At 39.7% G+C, this 24,614-nt stretch overlaps 1 protein-coding gene across 1 annotated transcript in view; it reads left to right on the top strand.

Moving 5' to 3' along the window:
* Window positions 1-12,510: 12,510 nt before the first annotated feature.
* PSMB2 (proteasome 20S subunit beta 2) overlaps window positions 12,511-24,614 on the top strand; it is a 31,197-nt gene continuing 19,093 nt past the window's right edge. The window contains exons 1-3 of the mRNA XM_090269096.1: window positions 12,511-12,716; window positions 17,001-17,123; window positions 18,857-18,927. Coding sequence (XP_090125222.1) covers window positions 12,626-12,716; window positions 17,001-17,123; window positions 18,857-18,927 — 285 coding nt within the window. The 5' untranslated portion in view covers window positions 12,511-12,625. The remainder of the gene's footprint in view (window positions 12,717-17,000; window positions 17,124-18,856; window positions 18,928-24,614) is intronic.

Below are 24,614 nucleotides of genomic sequence, written 5' to 3'. Positions count from 1 at the left end.
GCCTGTCTGGTTCCTTTGCTGTAAACAGGCAGTTCACTCTCCCAAAGGCAACCCAATTCTATGGGCTGAGCTTCCTTGGAAGCAGAACTTCTCCAGGTCAGAGGAAACACTGCGGGTCTTGCTGCCACTTGCACATGACATTCAAATAATAAAAGAGAGATAGAAGTGGGATCTGCCTAGGAGGGCTCCCCAGAGTTTGGGTGCTTCTTGAGGAGAGTGGAGAGTCAATTTCCAACTAACATTTTTAGTTCTTACTGTGTGCCAGGGACTGCAAAAATACTCTTACACACACTTCCTTATTTAATCCAAACAATCCAGTGGGAAAGCTATTTTTAATTTCATGTGTATTAATCAAGTTTCTCCAGAGAACAGAACCACTATATATATACATATATAAGAGGAGACTTATTATAGTAATTGGCTCATGTGGTTATGGAGACTGAGAAGTACCACAACGTGCCATCTGCAAGCTAGAGAACCAGGAAACTGGTGGTGTAATTCAGCCCAAGTCTGAAGACCTGAGAACAAGAAGCTTTGATGTCCTGTGGCAGGAGAAAAATGAATGTCCCAGTTCAAGAAGAGAGAGAAAGAACTCACCCTTCCTCTGTCTTTTTGTTCTATTTGGACCCATCAACAGATTGAATGATGTCCACCCACACTGGTAAGGTGGATCATCTATACCTAGTCTACTGATTCATATGGTAATCTCTTCCTGAAACACCCTCACAGACATACTCAGGTATATTTTACCAGTTATCTGGTTATCCCGTAGCCCAGTCAAGTTGACACATAAAATTAACCATCACACATACACATAAGGAAACTGGAGCCCGGAGGGGCAAATGATTTGCCCAGTGTTACATAGGCAATATGGGTCAGAGCTCTTATTATTTTTCATTGCATGCTCTAAGCTCCAAGCTAAATCCTGTACTCACTTAGTCACCCTGGACCCTGCAAGCAGGCAGTGCCTTTCACAAAGGTCATATTTCCTTCTACCATCTGCACCTAGCATAGCTGAATGAGGGTACCCACTATGCCGTCCTCTCTTGGTCAGGAGCAGCGAGAGGAATTTTGAGTGCCCATTAGGCCTGGAAGTTGGAGGAGGTTTGAAGACTTCAGCTGGTAAGAAGGGAGAGAAAACCTCTTTGGAGGGAGGAAGCTGGTAGGGATGGAGGCGGGAGAGGGCAGGCTCCCTGCTGCTCCCAGAATGATTCTCACCTGTCAGTCGATGGCTGGAGACTCACGCAAGTGCTAATCAGCTCCATTGGCGCGTGCAGGCTGGGGCTACAATCCATTTTCACATGAAATGGCAGATCGATTCCTCATTCTCTATGTCCCAAACCCAGCCTCATCTTTGAGGGGCTGAGAAGCTGGTTAACTCTGCACCTCCAGCCACCTGCAAGCGCTGGTCTTCTCTGTATTCTCCCCAGATACAATCTTGCTTCCCAAACCATTGCCAGGCAGAGCAGTACAGTGGAACTCTGGGCTGGGTTCCAGTCTCAGATCAGCATCTAACTTTGTGAACTTGGACAAGTCACTTCATCGCTTCTAACCTCAATTTTCTCATTTGTGTTATGGAGATAAAAATTTCAGCTGTCTCTGCAAGGATCCCAATTACACATAGTAAATATAAAATTAGGAAATACTGCAAAATGTAGCTAATATAAAGCACAGACTGCTGCTCCTAGAAGAATAGGTTCTCTCCCCAAACCTGGTCCTCCCCTTTTACCTCAAACCCTATCCTTGAGGTCTGACAATCTGGGAGGGAAGTTCTGTTGACATAGGCCTAGGAGAGATTTTCTCCTCTCTTCAGTTATATTAAGTAGCCAAAACAATTTGAGTTTTGTTCTCCTGAGATGATCAGGCCTTTTGGAGAAGGCCTCTGGGTTCTGGAAACTGATCTCAGAAGCAGCAGAAACCAGGCAGGCAGGAGCTGGGCTCAGCCGAGCCAGGTGGAGTGTCCAGGGAAAGGGTGTTTCTAGGGCTCTGGGTAAATTTCTAGGCTTATTTCCTACTCTTATCCCACGTTGACAGATACTTGTACTTGTCGGTTTTGTTTAATTTCAGGAAAAAGGACCACGTTCTAGAGATGCCCCTCTTATTCTTCCAAAGGATATCCTCTTCCAAAAGGAGGAGTCCTCTGTATCCCTCAGTCCTACCTCCTGGTCATAGGTGATTAGACAGGGGTAGGGAACATTTGTCCTAGGCTGGGCCAATCAGATAATTTCTAACTTCATGTGCAAGGGGGCAGCCTTGATAGTATATGAATAGTATACGTGAGAACAGAGGAAGCCAGTGTGATGAGAGAAAAATGGAGCAGTCATGCAGAAAAACATAAAGGCTAATAATAATAATAATAATAATAATAATAATAATAATAATAACAATAACAGACAGCAAGGAGGAAATGCTGCCTGATGATTTTCTAGTTCCAAAACATATTGACACCATTTGTTGAGTGGGGTTCAGTGAGTTTCTCCTGTGTCCTTTCAATATCAATAATGTTTTGTTAAGGTGGCTTGGATGCATGTCTGTTCCTTGCTGCCAAATAACCCTCTACCTAGAACAAACTTCAAATGCACAACTGCTACTTTAACTTTTATTTTAAAACAAAACACCTAGTGTTAATATTGATATGTTAAGTGGGACAATTACCAAACACTGAATTAGAAGCTGTTTGGTCATGGGACAGGCCTTTCAAAGTGTTTCTGAATTAGCATCTGCATACTGCACATATCCTTGAGTTGGAATACCACTCATTCATTTATTCAAAAAACATTCAGTAAATATCAATTAATACTGTGTCCCAGGTACCATACTCTGTATAAGGATACAAAGGAACAATACAAACAAAGTCTGCTTATATGAGGCTTGCGTTCTATTGGGCTAACTTTTTCTCATATATAAAATAGACATAATAGTAGTATTAAATAATTAAAACAGATTTGATTTAAACACATTTATCGCATGGTTTAAGTACATAAATAAGACCTGATATGTCTTAGGAGCTGTTATACACTCTATCTATTAATGAATGTTTATTTACTACATCATTCTTATGAGGCAGACTATTATTATCTTTGTTTTATAGATTAGAAAATTGAGGCACAGAGAAGGTAATTAACCTGCCCAAGGTTACACAGTTGTTAAGTGGTAGAGCTGGAATTTGAGCCCAGGCTGTCTGGTGCCATTAATAACATCCTAAATCAGGGATGAATCTGCATCAGTTGCCTGATTTCATCTGGGCCTATTTTCCCAGGTGAGGGTCAGATCTAAATAGTTTTATCAAACACTTAGGTGGTACTATGTGTTACTATAGTGTTAGTGCTATATTCAAAGCATGTTACAAATAATAACGCATATAATTTTTATACAACAACCCCAGAAAACAACCCCAGAAGGGAAGTACTATTAACTTATTTTGTAGGCGGGGGAACTGAGGCATCAAGAAGTTAAGTAACATGACCAAAACCACACAGAGTTGATATTCAAACCCAGGCACTCTGGAAATAGACTCCATGCTCTTAGCCAGTACACGTTGCTGACTTTTCAGGTTTCAGAATACATCTCAAATGTGTCACTTCCTCTGGAAGCCTTCCTTGATGTCTTTTCCACATCGTTACTCTTTTCCCCACTCTGAGACCCCATAGCTTTTTGTTTGTTAATTAATTAATTAATTAATTCAATATTTATGAAAATATATTAATTGAGCACTCATTATGGCACACCGTTTCATAGGCACTGGGAATCTATCCATCTACAACAGTCTGTAGAATCCTATTTTAGAATTATTTGCTGCTCTTTCTCTCTCCCTGTGGTCTACTCCTTGAAGGTGTTAAACTTTGTCATTCCTTCAGAATCTTGCACAGAACCTGGCGTGCACTTTGTCCTCAATAAATGTGTTTTGCAGAATTAAATGAATAGTTAACAAGAATGGTGATGACAGTAATGATAACGTCAACCATTCAGATGAATCTGGTGTGCAACTGAGACAGTGTGGGCCAGGGGCCAGGTACATCGTCATAGTCAAGTCCCAGGCCAGGAAGCTCCTGGAGAGATGACAAGTACCTTCTGCATGTAGACCAAGCCGTTGTTGTCACTATTAGTGTTGGTGTTATGCTACAGTGTGGCAGGTGCCAGCAGAAAGCTGGCCCGCCACACTTCCTCGTGGCAGGAAAAGCATCAGGGAAGCAAATGCATTTAGAGGATGAGCAGCAAGGAGGACCAGGCTCAGGATGGGCTTTCCGCCTGGAGTCTCAGCATCCAAACATCAATTCTGAGTAGTGGGTCAGGACACATTTGCATTTTACTCCTGTCTCTAGGTATATCAGAGAGTGGGGATATAGTGGAGGAGTGTTAAGGAGCAGGAACCACTAGGTTAAAGGGCCCTAAGCCAGAGGACTCATCAGCTTTTTATTTATTTTTTGGATCAAAGCCTGAATGGGTAATGGTGTAATCAGGGGTGGTTTCAGGTGAAAATTGGATTTGGGGTGAGAATGGGAGGAGGACTGATAGGCAGGGCTTAACATGGTCCTGAATTTCTTTATAGTCCCAAGCCTTGGGAGGAGGCACACCAGGCTTCTTGGTTCTGTATAATCTCCTGAGGAACCAGAAGTCAAATGGCACAAATAATACTTCTGATGTTTTTGTAGGATTCTCCTAAGTCCTCCATGACTTTTCCTAAAGGACCCCAGAATCACTATCTTAAATTATCACAGGTTTCTTGGGCCACTGGAATTCTCTAAAGTCATTAGGTCCATTCCCCTGCCTCTGGGCAAGAGGTTAAGACAATTATAGATGGAAAATAGCAATTGTTTGCCAGTGATGTGCTTGGTGCTGTCCATTTCAGATGGTACAAGGCAGCAACAGATTTCTGATCATGGACCACTTCAGTTCTACTGGGGCTGAGTCAGCTGCTGTGGGACCTACGGGCAGAGTTGTGTTTTTGGCCATCAGCAGATGCAACAGCTCTATTCCCTGCGGGTAATGCAAGGAGCAGGAAGGTGTCATTTATCTGATAGTCTCTGAGATGCTAGAGCCTGCTGCTGAAGGCACCAGCCAGCCCTGGTGCCTGTGTTTTAGGCCAACCACACACCCAGGGATGATGGGGGTTAGGGGGATGGGAGATTTTCCACGGGGCAGTTTTCCTTTCCAGATGGAGAAATTAAATGCTGGAGTGCAAGACCCAGCCACAGAGTTTGTCTAATTTCTAAGTCCTGGTTTCAATGTTAACCTCTTCCCCAGGTTTGACTCCTTTCTAAAGCCTTCTAACTGAAAGCCAAACTTTTTCTCCTAGGTCAGTAGTGGGGAAGCACGAGAGAAAATCTGAAATTTGAGAAGGTTATTATCTGTCCTGGCTCTTTTTCTCTACTTCAGTTTCTATCACTTCAGGTATCTTGGGGCAGGAAGACTATTGCCTTTCAGGGTGTTTATTCCAAATTAGCACAGTTTACCCATCTGTACTTTAATCTCATCCATCCCTCACCTTCTTTCTTGCCCTGCCCCTTCATTGAGGCTTTGATGGGCTGGCTGCCTTCCCCCTTCCACACTTTGGTTTCGTACCCGGTGTTCTGTCCGGCCTAGTTCCCCTCTGGCTCAGCCTCTCCTGTACTGAACTTCCTTGTGGTACGGCCCTGGTACATCTACCTTCCACAGTGGTGGATGGCTGTGAGGGACACTTCTTACTGGGCATTGATTGGCCCTTTGCATAACTACTGGAAGGTAACTAATAATAATAAGAACAACAACAAGATCATTTATTATATGCACACTGTGTGATCTTGGATGGAGACTAGCTTTAGACTGACCCATGGGAAAACTCTAGAAGACAAACTATAGCATTTTAAGTTAAGGGAAATGACTTTTTACCCTGTGTCAATCCGGCATTGGCTGAGGGTGGCTATAGGTACGTGGTTGAGAGAAATTCTTTGATGAAAGAATTATTGACCTATTTATAACAGTTGGGGGATAGCAGCTATCACAGGTATGTAAAAGGGATATGGGCAAGGCATCAACTCTACCCATTAACATTCCTGAATATTTAGGGATGAACCTCTGATCTCCGGTTTAACACTGTCTCAGCCCTACTGTCTAAGCTCACAGGGTCTTGTGAGTGTGGGCTGCGCTTCCATGTCATGCTTGAGTTTGGGAGTCGTGACAAAGCTCCCATATTATGGCCATGTTCCTTAGATACACTACAGTCATTCTTCTTTAAGATGCTTTCAAACTCCCCAGAGTTCATGAAGGATTAGGATATGGTTCCTTATACTCACAAAACCAACCAAGAGAAATATAAAGCAAATCTCTCTTCTGAAAGTCCCTTTTATAAATAAGGGAATTGAGGCTTAATGGATTTTATACCAAGATTAGAAAAGGTAGAGCCAGAACTGAGTTAGGTGTTGAATTGCAGGCTTCCTACTACATTAGGGGTCAGCAAACAATAGCCCATGGACCAAATCCATCTCTCCCCTCCTCCCTCACCTGCTTTTGTTTTATTAGAACATAGCAATGATCGCTTGTTTATACTGGCTTTGGTTGCTTTTTCACTACAATGGCACCATTGGGTAGTTGTGACAGACATTGCATGGCCTGAAAAGCCAAAAATATGGCCCTTTACGGAAAAAGTTGGCTGTACCGTGCTGTTACTGGAACCTCCACAGATACTTTTTCTAATCCAAAGACTCAGTGATTTTAAGACTTTAAGTGGAAGAGGAATTCTCCCTGACTCCTAGTGAGATAGCACCAGTTCGGTCTTGAAAACCCGTTTTCTTCTATATTAACAAGAAGTTAAGAGAATCTCCAGTGTGACTTAGCTAGAGGGGATTTCAAAAAAAGTCCTAAAGAAGAAGAGGGAAGAACTAGCTTAAAAGATCCTTGGGTTCTTTTTTAAAAGATTGTGGATCTTCCAATTCAGAATTCTGCAGCCTTTGTGAATGACTGAATGAATATTGGTATGTTTGATGGGGAAAATGGTCTGGAAGGATCCAGATATCTGATGAGTGGTTACCTTTGGTGGAAGGAGGGGTATTGAACTCTTCAGTTCTGTGTTATTTGTATGTGTGTGTGTATAGTATAACTATGTACTCCTTGCAATAAAAAGAAATACAAACACACAATGACAGAGAAAGAGGGGGGCGGGGGGGCTTGAGAGACTTCTTTCCCATTGGTGTTTAAGAAAAGGATTTCTAAGATGATGGATGCATCTGTGTTCATAGTGGGATGGTTGACTTAATGACCTCCTTGCCCTTGGCATCCAACCTGTGATAGATGGGCTGTCCCAAACTCCTCAGGGTCTATGTTTCTTCGTGGGCAGAGAGTTGGAGGAAACATTCAGAATAGAGTAAGGACTGCAAATTTCTGCAGAAGCAAATGAATTGTGTAGTTGCATTTGAGATATAATTGCAACTGTGTTGGAAGCTAATAGGGTTAGTATGAAGACTGCATTGTGGATGTCAGAAACTAGTCGTGGAATATTTCAGCTCTTTCAGAATGGTTGCCAGATATAAAGAGGTGGCTGTGCATTTTCTAATTAAAAAAAAAAGAGTAATTCATAAACATTTTAAAACATTCAAAACAATACAGCTGTGTATAAAGTAAAAAGTGAAAGCCCTCCCTTTTAATCATTTTTACCAGAGGTAACAACTGCATGTAATGAGGTTGAAACATCTTTAATATACCTTCCCATTCATATTCATATATAAGTGGGGTTTAAAAAATGACATCATGCTACACATAGGAATGCATTTTCTTTTTTTAATTATATTTTATTGATTATGCTGTTACAGTTGTCCTGATTTTTTCCCCCTTTGCCCCCCTCCACCCAGCACTCCCCACTCCCTCAGGCAGTCCCCCCACCATTGTTCATGTCCATGGGTCATGTGTATAAGTTCTTCGGATGCTCCATTTCCTATACTGTACTTTACATTCCCATGGTTATTCTTTAACTACTTATTTGTACTTCTTTTTTTTTTTTTTTTTTTTTTTTTTGCTTTGGGTAACTTTTTTTTTTAATTTTATTTTTTGGTTATTCAATTATTTGTACTTCTTACTCCACCCACCTCTTACCATTCTCCCACAACCTCCTCCCATCTGGCAACCATCAGAATGTTTTCTGTACTCATGATTCTTTTTCTGTTCTTGTTTGCTTAGTTTATTTTTAGATTAAATTGTTGATAGATAATGTGTTTTTTTTGCCATTTTATTGTTCATAGTTTTGATCTTTTTTAAAAATAAGTCCCTTTAACATTTCATATAATAATGGTTTGGTGATGATGAATGCCTTTAGTTTTTTTTTTTGTTTTTTTTTTCTGGGAATCTTTTTATCTGCCCTTTGACTGTAAATGACAGCTTTGTTGGGTAGAGCAATCTTGGCTGTAAGTCCCTGCTTTTCATAACTTTGAATATTTCTAGCTAATCCCTTCTAGTCTGCAAGTTTCTTTTGAGAAATCAGCTGACCCTCTTATGGGAACTCCAATGTATGTAACTAACTTCTTTTCTCTTACTGCTTTTAAGATCTTTTCTTTATCTTTAACATTTAGCATTTTAATTATGGTGTATCTTGGAGAGGGCCTCTTTGCATCCATCTTGTTTGGGACTCTCTGTGCTTCCTGGACTTGCAGGTCTATTTCCTTCACCAAATTATGGAAGTTTTCTTTCACTATTTTTTCAAGTAGATTCCCAATTTCTTACTCTTTCTCTTCTTCTGGCACTCCATATGATGGGAATGTTGGACCTCTTGAAGTTGTCCCAGAGACTGCTTATACTAACCTCATTTTTTGTGGATTCTTTTTTCTTCTTGTTGTCTTGATTGATTGTTTTCTGCTTCCTTATGTTCCAAATCATTGATTTGATTCTCAGCTTCATCCACTCTACTGTTGTTTCCTTGTAAATTGTTCTTTATTTCAATTACTGTATCCTTCATTTCTAACTATGTTACAGAAACAGGGGTGTCCAAAAAGAAACCCCAGAGTTTGCGGCTGGGGGATGGGGAAAAGGAAGCAGCTTTTAAGACGCCTTTGCATGCATGGGGCTAGTTGCTAACGTCTTTGTTATGCAAAATGGCTTTGATACTTCCCAGGCCCAAGAAGACGGAAGGAGCCTACAGAGTCTGCATAGGGTTCTGTGAATGGTCAGAACTGGTTGCAACACCCACTGTGTCAGAGGACGTAGTCAGGGATCTATAAGCAGCTGCGGACATTTTAGCTAGCTCTTGCACTCTCCCTCTCTCTCGCTCTCACTCGCTCTCTTTCTCTCACTTGCTCTCTCTCTCTCTCTCTCGCGCCCCCTCCATGCAGCTTGGTGAAGGGGCCTTCTCCATGCGGATTAAAGAAGCTGAGTTCTCCATGTGGTTTTGAGAAGGCTCTCCAGGCTGCTTTAAGAGGCTCTTGTCATGCAGTTTTGAGAAGAGGAGATCCATGAGGTTTGCAGGAAGAAGGCAGTTTACAAGGAGGCTGAGAATCCAGGCGGTTCTGCATTGAGAGCTGGAGGGCACCACAGCACAGAAAGGACCTCTGCAATCAGATTTGAGTGATTGGCAGCTACTAGTAAAGCTGAACTGTGCCTAGGAAGTAGGGAAACAGTGTTTCCGACTTTTCTAAGGCTGGCCTGGTTTGGTAGGGGGAGGCAGAACTATGTGTTTGTGGGTGTTTTAAGGAAAATAAGACCTAACGGCAGAAATCCGCAAATAATCTAAATCTATTTAACTGTTAAATAAACAGTTCTTTTTCTTTTCACTAAACTCTAGTACTGAGAGTTGTAATTCTGGGGGCCAGCAATCAGGCCTGTGGGTTCTGTTTCAATCGGAGCAGCCCAGAGGTTCTGTTACAACTATATCTTTTTTATGCTATTGAGGTCCTCACTAAGTTCCCTGAACATCATTATAACCTGTGTTTTGAACTCTGCATCTGATAGATTGCTTATCTCCATTTTATTGAGTTCTTTTTCTGAGTTTTGATCTGTTTTTACATTTGGGCCATATTTCTTTGTCTCCTCATTTTAACAGCCTCCCTGTGTTTGCTTCTATGTATTAGATAGAGCTGCTTTGACTCTGTGTCTTGGTAGTGTGGCCTAATGTAATAGGTGTCCTGTAGGGTCCAGTGGCACAGCCTCCCCTATCACTCAAGCTGGGTACTAGAGGTGCACCCTTTGTGTGAGCTGAGCATACCCTCCTCTTGTAGTTGAGCCTTGGTTGCTGTGGCAGATCAATGGGTGGGATTTACCCAGGCCAGTCAGCTGCACAAGGACTGGCTGTGACCACTGACCATGAACCTCCACCCTCCCTGGAGGATCAGCTGTGCAGGGGCAGAATGGTGGGCTCCAACATGGTCTGTAGCTTTCCACTGGGTGCATTGGCCCTGGGGTTTCCCAGGTGGTGCAGGCCAAGTTCAACCCCTACTTGTGTTTGCCAGGGGCACCTTGCCTGAGCTATAGAGCAATCTGAGATGGCTGCTACTTGTGCTGGGCTTGGAGATCCCAGGTGAAGCCAAGATGTGAATCTAAACTGGCTGCTACTAGTGCCAGGCCTGAGGCTCACTGAAGCCAGCTGTTACTTGAGAGGATTTAGGAAATTGTGAAGCATGAGCCAAGACCAGCCATTCATATGGTAAAGCAGCTTGGTGGGCTTGGGTTGAGTGGAGTCTGGGGATCTCCAAGGCAGATCAAACAGTTTTAGCCAGGTTGATGGAGTTTCAGATATAGAACCAGCTCACAGGCTCTGGGTGAGGAGGGAGGGTTTAGAAAATGGACAATGGCCTCTGCTCACCTTGATGCTAGACACTTAAGTTTCTCCTTGTATGCCACTGGTGCCTTCCAAGCTGCTACCGTCATGCTGGAGCTCAGAGGGAGTGAGTCTGAGTAGGTGAGTCCATGTGTGGGTTCTTTAAGAGGAACTGCTTAGGGCTGTAGCAGTTTCTTCCATTGACTCAATCCCTGCTGGTTTTTGCAACCAGAAGTTATGGGGACTTATCTTCCTCGCACTCGAAACCTGGGCTGGGGGGCCTAGTGTGGGGGCTGGGACTCTTGCTCCCGAAGTATCCCTCCTGAATTTCTGTCCACCACACATAGGTGTGAGACGAGCCCATTCTGCATCTGTGCCCTTCCTACCGGTCTGGATGGATGTGGTTTCTTTAATTCCATAGTTGTCACACTTCCATTCAAGTGGATTTTGTATTTGTCAGACTTCCATTCAACTTGATTTCTGCCGGTTGCTCTATATTTTAGTTGTAATTTTGACATGGTTGTGGAAAGAGGTGAGCCATGGCTGCCTATGCTGCCATCTTTACCAGAAGTCAGGAATGCATTTTCCTTTTCATTTACTATACCTGGGCCATATGGAATATATAGTATATTTAGATTGATATTGTTCTTTTTGTTTGTTTTTGTTTTTATTTTTATTTATTGATTTTAGAGAGAAACATTGATTTGCTGCTCTACTTATTCATACATTCACTGGTTGCTTCTTGTACATGCCCTGACGGGGGATTGAACCCACAACCTTGGCATATTGAGATGATGTTCTAACCAATTGAGCTACCCAGCCAGGGCTATTGTTTTTTTAATGGCTGCATAATAATATTCCACTACATTAGTGCACAAAATTTATATAACAACTTCTTCACTTAAGGACATTTCAGTTGGTCCCTACCCCCTCTTTTTGCTGTTGCTGTGCTGCAATGAATATCTCTGCATTTAACTATCTGGGTATTTGTGCATACATTTGTTTAGGACACATAAAAATTTATGTAAATTTAAATTTTAATACATATCCAATTGTCCTCTATAAAAAGGTCTTTATAATCTTACCAATATTTTATAGTGTCTCGGTGTTTATTTCTCATATTCCTACTTAGCACTGAGGTTGCCAATCTTTTCATGTTTCTTGGCTATTTGTATTGCTTCTTTTGTGAATTGCTATTTAAAAACTGTGTTATCATTCCTCCATTGATTTGTAAGAATGTAAGTTACAGATATGAACTATTTTATATATTGAAACATATTCTCAATTTATACCCATGTTTGAACATTGTAACGACTTTCATCATCTTTTCCTGTGTTTCTGGGTACCCTGTCATGCTTAGAAACACAAAACCCTTCCAAGGATTATCAAATTATTCTTTTTCCTCCATTGTTTTTATGATTTTAGTCTTCATGCTTATACTTTTAACTTGACCATATTTTATTTTCGTGAAACAATTAAAATGGGCTCTTGCCAAGTTTATTTTTCTGCTACCTGGAGAGAAGGGGCTTGGGGAGATATTTTACGGAGCAACAGCCATCTAGGAACACAACTTTTTGACATTCACATGTGCTCGGCACTTTACCTATATTCTTGATTTCATCCTTAGGCGAGGTTTAAGCGCTCGATTGAGAGATAAAGAAACTGGGCATCACATAACAGGTAACGCCTGTTTGATGGGGGATTGGTTTGAGCCCAGTTTGACAGCCCGATCCCACGCCCACTTTCCAACCTCTCGCGACAGTTCACGTCATCAGCGAGCGCCGTTGGCCGGGGCAGTCGCGCTGCTTGCGTGAAGCGGAACTGCGGTCGGCGGTGCTGTCTCACCGGTGAGGTAGTGAAGCCGGCAGTCGCGCGCCCTGTCCGGCCTGCAGCCCCCGGCGTCCCGGCAGCATGGAGTACCTCATCGGCATTCAGGGCCCCGACTTTGTCCTCGTTGCCTCCGACCGGGTGGCCGCTAGCAATATTGTCCAGATGAAGGACGGTGAGAGGAAGCAGGGGGGGCCCTGCCGGGCCTGCGTTGTAGGGACAGCCCGGAGAAAGTTCGTGGGGCTTGGGTGAATACCTGGGAGGTCGGGGAGGTAGAACCAAGCTGGCCCTGATCGGCACTTGCTTACCTTTTTAGAATTAGGAGACTAATTTAGGGCCTTAACATTCGCTCTTCCCAGGCCGCCCAGGCCCGTGCTCCGCTCTGGCCTTCGCTAAACGCGTTCTTTGGGGAGTAGCCTAAGGGAATTCAGTTTTCAGTGTTTAAGCAGCTGCCACGCACCAGGCTCCCTAGACGCAGAATCTGATGAATTTCCTGATGTCGCTCGCTGCTAATGAGGTTACTTTGCTGGCAGCATAAGGTGGGATCCCGGGGAGAGTAAGGCTGGGGAACTAGAAACTCGGCGTTTCTCTTCCGCTGCCTGTAGCCTCCTTTGTCTCAGCTCTGACCCTCCGTTTCCAGTTTTCCAGGGCACTGGCTGTCGCGTTTTTCTTATATTTAAGCAGTTGGTGGAATTCGGAGACTAGAGCCTTGTCACTTATTTTGCTTTATGACTCTGTAAAAATTATTTCATACTGCCCCAATTTTCCTCATCTGTTACATCTGGGAGCATTTGAGGTCTTGCTTGCTGGCAATTGCCGTCAGTTAGGCTCAAATAAACTCATAAAAATTCTCTTTAAAAAATCTGTTAAATCACAAGCTTGTTGGGAGAGTTGAGTGAAAAACTTTTATGCAAATACATAGCATAGTTGCAAATATTAAGTAATAATACCAAGCACTTATGTATCAGGTGTCATTTTAAGCAATTTACATTCATCCTTTTAACCTTTTGAGATAAGCACTGTCCTATCGTCATTTTTCAAATGTTAGTTTTGAAGCTTAGAGGTTGAAAAATTTGCCTAAGACAGCAATCGCCGGAACCCAGGTTTGGACCTATGCAGTTTGATTCAATATCTTTTGCCCGTAACTACTACACATACTGTCTTCCTGTAGTCATGACTGACCGTAGACATGTTACTGTTGAAAAAGTATTATGCTTTTGCTCAGGTGATTTAATGTTCACTTGACAAATAGATTTTGGGCACCTCTCTGCCCTTTACAGTGCTAAGTACTGAAGGGATGCGAAGAGGAATAAGATGTGACCCCTATCTAAAAAAAGTTACAGTTTAACAACAGAGGACTCAGATATGTGTACAAACAATTAGAGCACAGGAAAAGTATGTTGCCTAAGAAAAGTACAATCAAACTTCTGAGGTAGTGCAGAGATAGAAGAGATTGTTTTTAGGTAATCCAGAGGAAGAAGAGATTCTTTCTGGTTGTAGAGATTAGGGAAAGCTTTGAGGGCAGATGGTAGTTTCTCTTGAGTTTAAAGAAAGAAAAATGATTGCATCTGGGGTTTCCTGTAGTGTGTGAACAAAGGGAAAAAAGTGTCCACCACTGCTTTTGTAAGTGACAGGCATCTGATGGTCAGGCTGTCATCACTGGGGGATATGGAAAGAACTCTGAGGGACTCTGCTTGATTTTTGTGCTCTCTGAAGAAGGAGAGACCTGAAAGTGGTGTGTCAAACATCTATGGTATAGCCAAATTACTATATGGAATTGCATAATTGGTTTGAAGTTCTACTTGTAAACCATGCCTCCCAAAGGAGTAAATTTATTTGGAGAGTAAATCTGTTCACTATTTCGACTACTAAGACCTTTGACATGCAAGTGATTCAGCATGAAGTAGTACCTAAATAGAGCAATAACGAAGTCAGCACCTTCAGAGGTTTGTTTCTTGTATGTTAAATCACTTTGAAAAGTAGAATGTGCTTTAACTACTTATGTATACAGTACTTCTAGGTGTTATAGGGGATGCGCCGTATTAGATATAATCCACAGAGTGGTCTAAGACATTGAGAAAACAAGGCAATAAATACTGCAAGGTGATTTTGTATGATAAAAGCAGTATCACTAATAAGTATTAGGTTAGTTTTTAAATTGACAATTTGGGGAATAAGTCTTAAGTGTATTCAGAGAAAAGAAAGATCACTATGGTGTGGAAGAGAAATGTATTTGAGTTCTTGAAAAATGCTTGGAAATAATTGCAGTCAACTCAGTGTCTAATTTTCCCTGTAGTCTTTTCTGGTATAAAAATTTTTGTGATAGGAGCTTTGGAATTGCACGAGAACCTTTTTCTACCTTTCATTTTGTGAAGGAACTTGGGTAGGCAAGAATGCCAAAAATGAGTGACCTTTTGGGATTATTTTTCTCCAGGAATAAAATGAGAATGATATTTCCATTCTTTTTTTTTTTTTTTTTTTTTGGATTTGTTATTTTGTAAGATTTCGGTACTTTAGAGAAGATAACCTCCCAGAGACTGCTTGCTTATTTAAGGGGCCAAACTCTTCAGTTTGGTTATAGGCCACATTTCACATCTGTCTCTTGGCCTTTATAGAATTGTTCAGAGTACTCCAATCCACACAGAATGTCTTTTTTTCCCCTCTCTGAATTCCTATAGCTTATGTAATCTGAAATACATTGTGTAACACTGGATCTAATATTGTACATATACAGTTTTTCCACCTATCAGTTAGGTAGCAGTAAGTGGTAGTATTACCATTTTATGTGTTTGGAAACGGGCTTAGAGAGTGCCAATCATTTGCCCAAACTCAGAGTGCTGAGCCCAGACTATAACTAAGGGCACTTGGGTTCTAGTCCGGTTTCCTTTCCACAGAATTGTACTTGATGATCATTTTTTGCCCATTTGTTTCTTGTATGTGGCTCTTGTAAGTTCTTGGATCAGAAATTCCCTAGTGCTACATAGACTGTTTCCTGCACAGCTCAGGAAACATGTATCACTTTTGTTTTTATTTCGCCCTTCACTGCTCACTGGACATGCAATAGATATTTAAAAAACAATTTTAGCCTTGTAGTAAGTTCATTTCAGAGTTGAACAGCTTGAGTATTAGCATTTCTTCGAAATATGACATAAATTCTTTGTAAACAAGCTGCCCTCCCCCCAAAATAAGAACAGCTTTTTTTCTCATTTTGAAAATAATGCAAACTTATAAGTAATGTTTTCTTACAATAATGATGCATGTTATATATAAACATTAGGAAATGCTGATAAGCAGAAAGAAGGAAATAAAAATTGCCCGTACTTTTGCCACTGGCAAGAACTTAGATCCTTTCTCTTTGCATAGATAATATAGCTATAGGTGAAATTTTTTTCTTTCTTAAAGAAGTTTGCAAACTAGCAGTCTTTAAATCTCCTGTAGTGTGTAACAAATGCAAATGTATTTGTTTAGGAGTTTCAAGTCAATTTGATACTATGTACAAGGGGTTGAGAGAGGGGGGGCGGGGAGAGAGAGAGAGAGAGAGATCGATCCACAACTCCCAAATACTTGTGAAGTATTTGACTGTAACATTTTGTTCTTTAAATCCTATTAAGGGATTTAGACATTTCAGAAGCTTTCAAACAGGAAACATGTCTCCCAGGGAAGATTATTCAGCACTATTTGAAAAATGAAAAGTGAAAGTGAGAGTAAGATAGGGAGATTTAAGCTTTTTCTGGAGCTGCAGACTGAATATCGGGTTTTCTTCCTAGGGCACTAATTGCTATCTGAACATTTATTTATCACTAATCTGAATGAGTCTGGTTCAGCTAGATAAGATTAGAGTATTGGGATTTTGAGGTGTTTTTAAATAGCTTAGTGTTGCAATATTCCTTAGCATTTTTGCTTTGGCAATCATTTTAATTTTCCCTTTGCTTTGGAAATGGAGGTGGTTTACTTTTTAAGGTGACTTGTATTTTCAGTTTATTATTTTCTTGAGATGGTTCCTTTGATTGTAGCACCAGTCCTTTTCATATATGCTTTTGTATGTATATAAATATAATGACTAACATTTGTGTTTGTGGAGACATTTCAGGGCTTTGTAATCATGAGCCTAAAGATAAATGTCCCTTGGCTTGGTTCCTTTTAGTTTCTTTTGATTGGTGCTGTTCTTTTCATTTCAAATGCCTTTAAATGTTTTTAGTTGTATTTTCAATTGCCAGCTTTCATATATGCTCTCCAACTGAAACTGACATTAATAAAATATGCTGATGGTTGTAACATGGAGAGGGAAAGATTAATTAATTAATACAGTTGCCCATTAAAGTCTTCTAAAAAGTGATTAGTCAAATTATTCAATGTAGTAATTGATAAATGGTTATAGTTGCCTATATAATAGTAAATTTGTGACAATGTAATTTCTGATATTGTGTTTTTTGTTTGTTTTTGTTTGTTTTTTGAGCAGATCATGACAAGATGTTTAAGATGAGTGAAAAAATCTTGCTCCTATGTGTTGGAGAGGCTGGAGACACTGTACAGTTTGCAGAATATATTCAGAAAAATGTGCAACTTTATAAGATGCGAAATGGTGGGTAATACTTAGAATGTAGCTTGGTTGGTTTGTTTTTAACTTTGAACTGAAAAAGAATATTTCCTACTGGCAGTTCTACCCTTAAGCACTCCAATATGGTCATATTTTTAATTGGGTCTTCCTATTCTTGAAACCTTACCTAAACCCCTCATCTGATTGTAAAGATTTTCTATAAAAATTCAGAAAAGAAGACCTGTTGTAACACCAATACTTGAGAGATAAAACTAATACCATTTTGGAGATGGGCATGGTAATATCAGACTTTTCAGGTAAGATATTTCAGAGGATGTGATTTGAGCTAAAGTATATCTGAATCTCAGAGTTAAAAGACCTAAGTGAAACTTGGTTTACTATTTTGTATGTGACAAATCATTTATCCTCTCTGGGCCTTTTGTTTTCCTTATCTCTAAAATGGAATTATAATATTAATGAATATGTATGAAAATGCTTTGTAAACTTAAAGCTCTGGGTAATTTTAGGAGATTTACTATGCCTTGCTTCTCCAGTATGTTCTTATCTAGGAAGATAATTAGGTTAAAACTGCCCTTTAAACCCCTTAAATGACATGTCAAGTATAGTTTTGTGTATTTAACCTTACACAGTAATTCGTATGCATATTAAAGTTTAAGAACTAAGCTAAAATAAGGGAAAGAGAAAAGTCTGTATGCAGATGGTCAGCCATCAGATAACTATCTGCCTTTAAGATAACTATCAAATCCTTAATTTTGTTTAGGAGATTAGATGGAGAATTGGAAAGCATTCCTGCTTGTCTAGAGTTGCTTCCATTATGATTTAATATGTACTAATAGACTTGTTCTGAGAATGAAATTTATTAATATATGTGAAAGCACCTAGTATAGACCCTGAAACATAACTGTTCAATAAATATTTGGTAGAATTTTAATCTAAATCTTATCTGATATGACACTGGTGCTTAAAATTTTGTAGGGAATAACTTAACTATGTTGTCTTTGCAAACTGGCATTTTCTGTGTGGGTCTGCTGAGTTGTCAGTCATTCTTGTCTCTTTTGGTACTAGTGCCGTTTTACTAGGGGTTAAGTTCCAAAGTGAGTGCACTGTTAAATGCACACCTGATGCCATTCCTCTGGGCTGTACTTTTATTGCATTACAGCCTTTTTTAAAGGTTTTATGCTTGAGATATTCTTTTAAAAATTGTTGTAGATAGCGATGGAAACATTTTCCCCCCTGTGACTTATACTTTTGAAAACCATATTATAGTTCTCAATAAAGTTACTTTTTAAAAAGAGAAAATCTCGTGAAGTATAACTGAGGCTCTTCTAACTCTCAGCCCCTCTTTCCCCAATAGCCTTTAAAAATAAACAAAAAATTGACATTTCAAGACCTCTTTCTTGGTTTTTTTTTTAACACCTGTATACTTGTATTTCTTTCTTTCTATAGAGGAAACCACAGTCTGTTGATGAATAAATAGCTTAAGCAAGGCTGTTAATTTTATTTCACCATAGAATAGTTAAATCTCACCTTGGTTTTGTTTTGTGGCCAGGAGCTACTGTCAGCACTAACTAGCTATTTCACAACCGTTAGATGGGGAAAGGGACAAGAAATAAGATTGTACTCCTTATTCTGTGTACTTTATATGCTCTTCAGTATACAAAGGGTGGTAGCCTGTAAGAATAGCAGTAGTGGAATGATTTGAGGTACTGCTATTCCTTCCGCTTTACTTTAAGCATGACATTTATCTCTTGTACCAGGTTATGAATTGTCTCCCACAGCAGCAGCTAATTTCACGCGCCGAAACCTGGCTGACTGTCTTCGAAGTCGGGTAAGCAATATAGTAGGCAGCCTTGGGTAAGAGCAAAAAAATCTTCTGTGCTGCTTTTATATTCCATTATACGTGAGTAGTATTTTTTCCATTTTTTGGCTTACCTGAGCCCTTCCCATTGGTACTTGGTCGTTATTTAGTCTCTTTGGGTTTGTTTTCTCTTTCTGTGTGGTTGCTAATTAAAGCCTGAAAGGCAAATATAGCCCTGAGAATTTGGATGGGCCACACCAACATGAAGGCCTGTGATAGCCTTAAAAAATTATTCTCAAAGTGTTTTCATAGAAAATCATGTTTTTTAACATTAGTGGTTGTGAAATCTTGAAAATAATAATGGAAATTTCATCTTGAGATTATCTGTGTTTTTCTATGGCTGTTCAAAGCACACAGAATTGTTCCTCCTCACTTATTCTGGTCTTGTGGCTGTTTTAGAGCTGTCTTTTTTCCATCAACAGCATGTTAAAAGATGCAACATTAAGTTAGGGATTGAATGTGTTAAAGATTGCAGGATGTGCCAAGAAAGTTCATATGATAGCTAAAGGTGTGTATTATTCCATTCTCACAGGGACTAAGGAAATGGAGCCTTACCATGTGACCTTACCCTTTGTGCGTCTTTACTCATCTATGAAATCAGGATAACTTCCTAATCCCACAAGAGTGCAAGGAAAACGAATGCTTGTAAATCATAATGTTTAACATTCATATGACTTTTGCCCAAAGTGTTTTGCTAAATAATTTAATCTACTCACTGTTCCCCTTGAGATACATAGTGGTTAATTCTCTATCACTGATGTACAGTGAAAGGCACCAAGTGGCAAAGGGACTAGCTCTAGGTTACATAGCCAGTCAGGCAAAGGCACGCTGATGGTGCCATAATTATTTGACTATTCTGCCTTATATTAGTTCCTTGGTTTTTCAGTAGTGTTCCTAGAACATTGGTGCTAATTGTATATTTTTATTATGGTTTTAGTTTCATCTGTACTTGCTTAAGCTGAAGTATGTCAAATCTAAACACATACTGATTTTTTTAAAGTTATTACAGATCTTTAAAGCAATTTATTTTCTAGTGCCTAATAATACTGGATTGAGAACTTCTCAATAAATAGAATCTCTCTTCTCAGTACTAGCTTTGACCAAGGGGCTTGTGTAATGTGAAGGATCACGAAGTATAAAGAGAAGCCAGAGACATGATGGATTGGGAGGAGGAGACAATTTTATATATTTCGTTTTATCTGGGTAAAAGGTCAATGGCCTTTTCTTGTTCACTCCTTCATGAGAGAAAAATGGGTCAGATATGACCTTTCTTGCTACCCAGAAGTTCCTATGGAATTCAGTAAAGATTATGCTATGGCTTTCAGTGTAAAATATTTCTCTGACTTGTCAGGCAAAACTGGAATAAGGAGTCCAGCTTTGGGCACAATAAATACTTTTTCATAAATCCTGCATTTTAAAGGAATTAAGCTCCTTTTAGAATTAAGACAAGAGTGACAGTGTGCTTCATGCAAATGTAGTGAATCCAGTTAATCTAGTGGAATTGTTTGATGTCTTAACAAATAAATATCCCATATAGACAGTGACATGGAACTCTAGTAGATATTGACTACCTCTGCCTTGTGTTTCTAGGTCCAGCCCCTGCTCCCCTACTCTTTTATCAAAATATGTTCTTAGTTCTAAAATATGAATTTACATTTTAGTAATATTATTCTGAGGATAAGTTTTTCAGTCTTCCTGGTAAGTGCAAAGTCACTAGATTTGGTACATTTATTTATGCAGTCACACCAGCTAGGTCATGAGATATATTCTGGGTTAACATGCCTAACTTTGGTTCTATGGCTCAAACTGTTTGTTTGCCAGTTAGCTCTGTGTGTGTGGATTGTGTCTGGTGGTGGTGTTTGGTTGGAAGGATATTATTTATTGCAGAGTACATAATCTTATGTAAACTGGTTCTTTAAGGTGAAGACAGGTTAGCATGGTGACTTAGTACAGTCTCTGGAATTGGACTGCCTGGGTTTAAATCTTTCCTCACTGACTTGCTAGTTGTGTGTCTTTGGACCAATTCTCAGCTTAATTTCCCTACTTAGAAAATAAGAGCACCTACTTCATAGAATTATTATAAAGATTAAATGAAGTAATCATGCAGAGCTGTTAATATAGTGTATAACATATACAGCCAGTTAATAAATCACTTGTTTTTATGCTGCTATTGCTATTTGGGTGATGAAGCTATTTAATAGCTATGAGTTAGTTCCCTATGGGAGATTCTTTGTTGTACTATTTTAGTTGAATGGATCTGCTCATAAAGGGGGTAATATAAAAAATTACTGACATTGATAGGGAAAGGATAAATAAACCAACATTGATCACTGTTTGTGGCAGGCTTTGTTCTAGATCAACACAGTCCAGTATGGTAGCCGTTAGTCATATGTGATTATTTAAATTTGAAATAATTAAAGTTAAACAAAATTTATAATTCAGTTCCTTGGTGAGGGTCTCTTGGATTTTGAATGAGAGGTAAAATGTTGTTTCAATAAAAAAAATTTGCTTCTTCAGTTATGTTAGCCATTTTTCAAGCCCAGTAGTCACATGTGGCTAATGGCTACCATTGTTGGATGTTGAAAACGTATAACATTTTTATCATTCTCTTAGTGCTATTCTAGATAGTTATATATGTGACCTTATTTAATGCTTATTATGACACCATAAAATGAATGTTATTCCCATTTTACTTACAAGGATACTAAGTCTGGTTAATAGAGGGGTTAAGTATTTCTCTTATGTGTCCAAGTATAACGAAGATACATACTGTATATAGCCTGTAAAAGGCTGAGGTAAGAGTCTAATTTTAAATACCATACTCTTTTATATTTTATTTTATATTATTTACTGGACTAATATACAAGTTTGTGCATTTGGGGAAGCATGAAATGTTCAGTTCTATTAAAATGCCAAACTTTCCACATAGGATTATATAGATAATGTACAAATATGTACCCATTATAGGTGTTTAATAAATTTGCTGAATAACTGTCATCCAATTAGTCCACATATACCACTGAAAATATTATTGTGCATTGATACACTGGAAGGGAATTTTATTAATGTGTTCTTAAGGAATGGATGTTACTTCTCCATGTAATAAAGATATGAGATCAGCAGGAAGAGATGAAAAAGACATAGATTGGGGTGGAGGGTATCAAGAGCCTTCAATTTAGTTTCTTTTAAATGCATGTGTACATGTAAGTTGCTGTGCTCCTGGTTAGACCCCAAAAGGCAGAAAAAAGGGCTTATTACCCTTTTGACTCCCCAATTTTGACTATTTATGAGGCTTTTTTGACCACAAGTTTTAAAGGCAAATATACCAGAGTTCTAGTCTGTTCTCTGATATGCACTGTTTGTATGATCTTGAATAATTACGTTTGCTGAACCTCACTTTTTTTGTCTGTTAAAAAGGAAGGAGTGATCAAATGTGGCGAATTAGAGAACTGAGAATTAACCATTGGTTTAATAAAATATATGTGGAATGAGTGAATGATACCTCCCTGGAAAGTAGTAGGTATTTAATAAGTGACTCCATCATTTAGGAACTGCTATTTTGATTTTTAACAGGATTTTGAGAATTTCGTGATGACTTACAGGTATAGTTCACGTGATGCTTGTTTAAATTGTCCTTATGATTTTATTAATGGGCTATAAAAGGGAGAGTAATAAGCAACAGGGCTATTTCCTGCTTGAAATGAATTATGTGGCCCCTCTGAATGCTCTTAAGGTTTTCTGTTATTCTCTGCCGAGATTTCTATTTTACATATGTGGAGACTGAGATATGAGCCAGTGAAATCCGATACCCTTAAGGACTGTTGAGCTGTGGCAAGGCTTAGAGCAGTGATTCGCAACCTTCTTCATCTCATGCACATAAACTAATTACTAAAATTCTGTGGCACAACAAAAAATATATTTTTTGCCAAGCTGACAAAAAAATAGGTATAATTTTGATTCATTCATACTGGATGGCTGTTGTTGTGTTGACTGTTGTCATTTTTTTTTTTTTTTTTTGACAACTAAGGGAAAGAAGTCATTGTCCCTGACTAAATAGTCAGGTACTGCATATTTTAAAAATTCTGACGGTACACGGGCTGAAAATCTCTGGCTTAGAGCAGAATACTGGCCTCCATGGTGTGTGATCTTCAGGACTTTACTACTGCTACTTCCTGGCCCAAGTATTTTCATAGCACTTTCTCTGAAGTGCTTGGTGAGTGCTAATTTTTTTTTTTTTTTTTTTGGACCTGGACATCTTGACAGAGCTCAGCAGTTAAATAATAGAAATAATAAGTTGGGAAAATAATCTAACCTGGTATAGTGGTTTTCAAACTTGATGCCAAGAAGCTGCCTCAGGAAACTCACTGAGGAAGGCCGGTGTGGCAAACCTTTAGCTCTGCTTAATATAGGTCAGCTCAACTTTTATCTAATTTATATACTAGGATTCTGTTTATGATTTTATTTGAAGAAGTAGCTGTACTGTCATCTCCTTCCCACCAAAGGTTGAAAACTAGTGGCACAGTTGAAAGAGCCCTGTTCTAGGTCAGTGTTAGCTCTCCTGCAAGCTAGAGGAAAGCTTTGGGGGAAAAAAAGAATTTTATTAAATAATATTTTATGATTTCTTCTACCCACTTCCCCAAACAGTATGATTTAAAGACCTGCTGTCAAGACCATAATCAAACCTGAATTTGTCTTTTTACTGAAAAGTAAAGAACATGTAGGGAAGAATTTTAAGTATAAGTCATTTCCAGAAGTGACCGTGACTTGTCCAGGACTCTGGCCTGAATTTGAGTATGTTTGGTATAGTTAATAGGCATGTGCAGTGTGCCCCTGTCCTAGAAGAATCCTGTTGCTTTGAGTCTTCTGTTCTGACCACTAATTATTGTCCTCTTGCCTTTGGTGGCTGGCACAAAGACATCATCTGTTTATATCGGTATTAGTGAGGTCATGTGACTTTATGAACAGATGGCCCAGGTGAGACCTTGACTTTTTGCAGCTCTTGTCCCCTAAACATGGCCAACCATTTGTTACATGTGATTAAAATATTTCTAACAAGGGTAATTTCACATGCGGTTTGGCAAATGTGGTTAGCAGGATGTGACATGACACAGCACTGCCTTCTTCCTCCATGTGCCATCTCCCTGGAGGCCTTATCTCCCCTGCTCGCCCTTGTCTCACCCATGCCCAAGCTTGCCTTCCAGCTCACCTGCTCCAGATGGGCGGCACAGTGGGAGGACACTGGCAAAGGCAGATGTGTTTATTTTCCGGAGACAAAAATGTTGTGCTGTCGCAGATGGCATTGCCTTGGAGCAAATGGCAGCCTTTGACACTGCTGCCACCAGCCTGGGCATCTTGACAGACAGAGCTGGCTTACTTTTGGTGATGGGGAAATTGAAAAAAGAAAATCAAGATGTTCATCATAAACTCATGGAATTTAGTATAAGTAGCATTTCTTTTAGTTCAGGAGAGCAGTTTTCTTTCCCACCAGATTGCAGTCAGCTAACTGGATTTTCACAATGGGCCGAACATTGTATGTCTGTTAATTTTTTGTCCCCTGGCCCTCATAGGACATAAAGTAAAAACTGGAAACATATGGCTGCATTTAGATGGATATTCGATGGTATTGCAAAACACATGTGTGTCCCGGGTCACATCTC

Source organism: Furipterus horrens, unplaced genomic scaffold (assembly GCF_987537825.1).
Source record: "Furipterus horrens unplaced genomic scaffold, mFurHor1.1.pri manual_scaffold_3, whole genome shotgun sequence".
In the NCBI taxonomy this organism is placed as follows: Eukaryota; Metazoa; Chordata; class Mammalia; order Chiroptera; family Furipteridae; genus Furipterus; species Furipterus horrens.
Note: the sequence above shows the minus strand (reverse complement) of the source record. Positions and strands in the feature narration are given on the sequence as shown.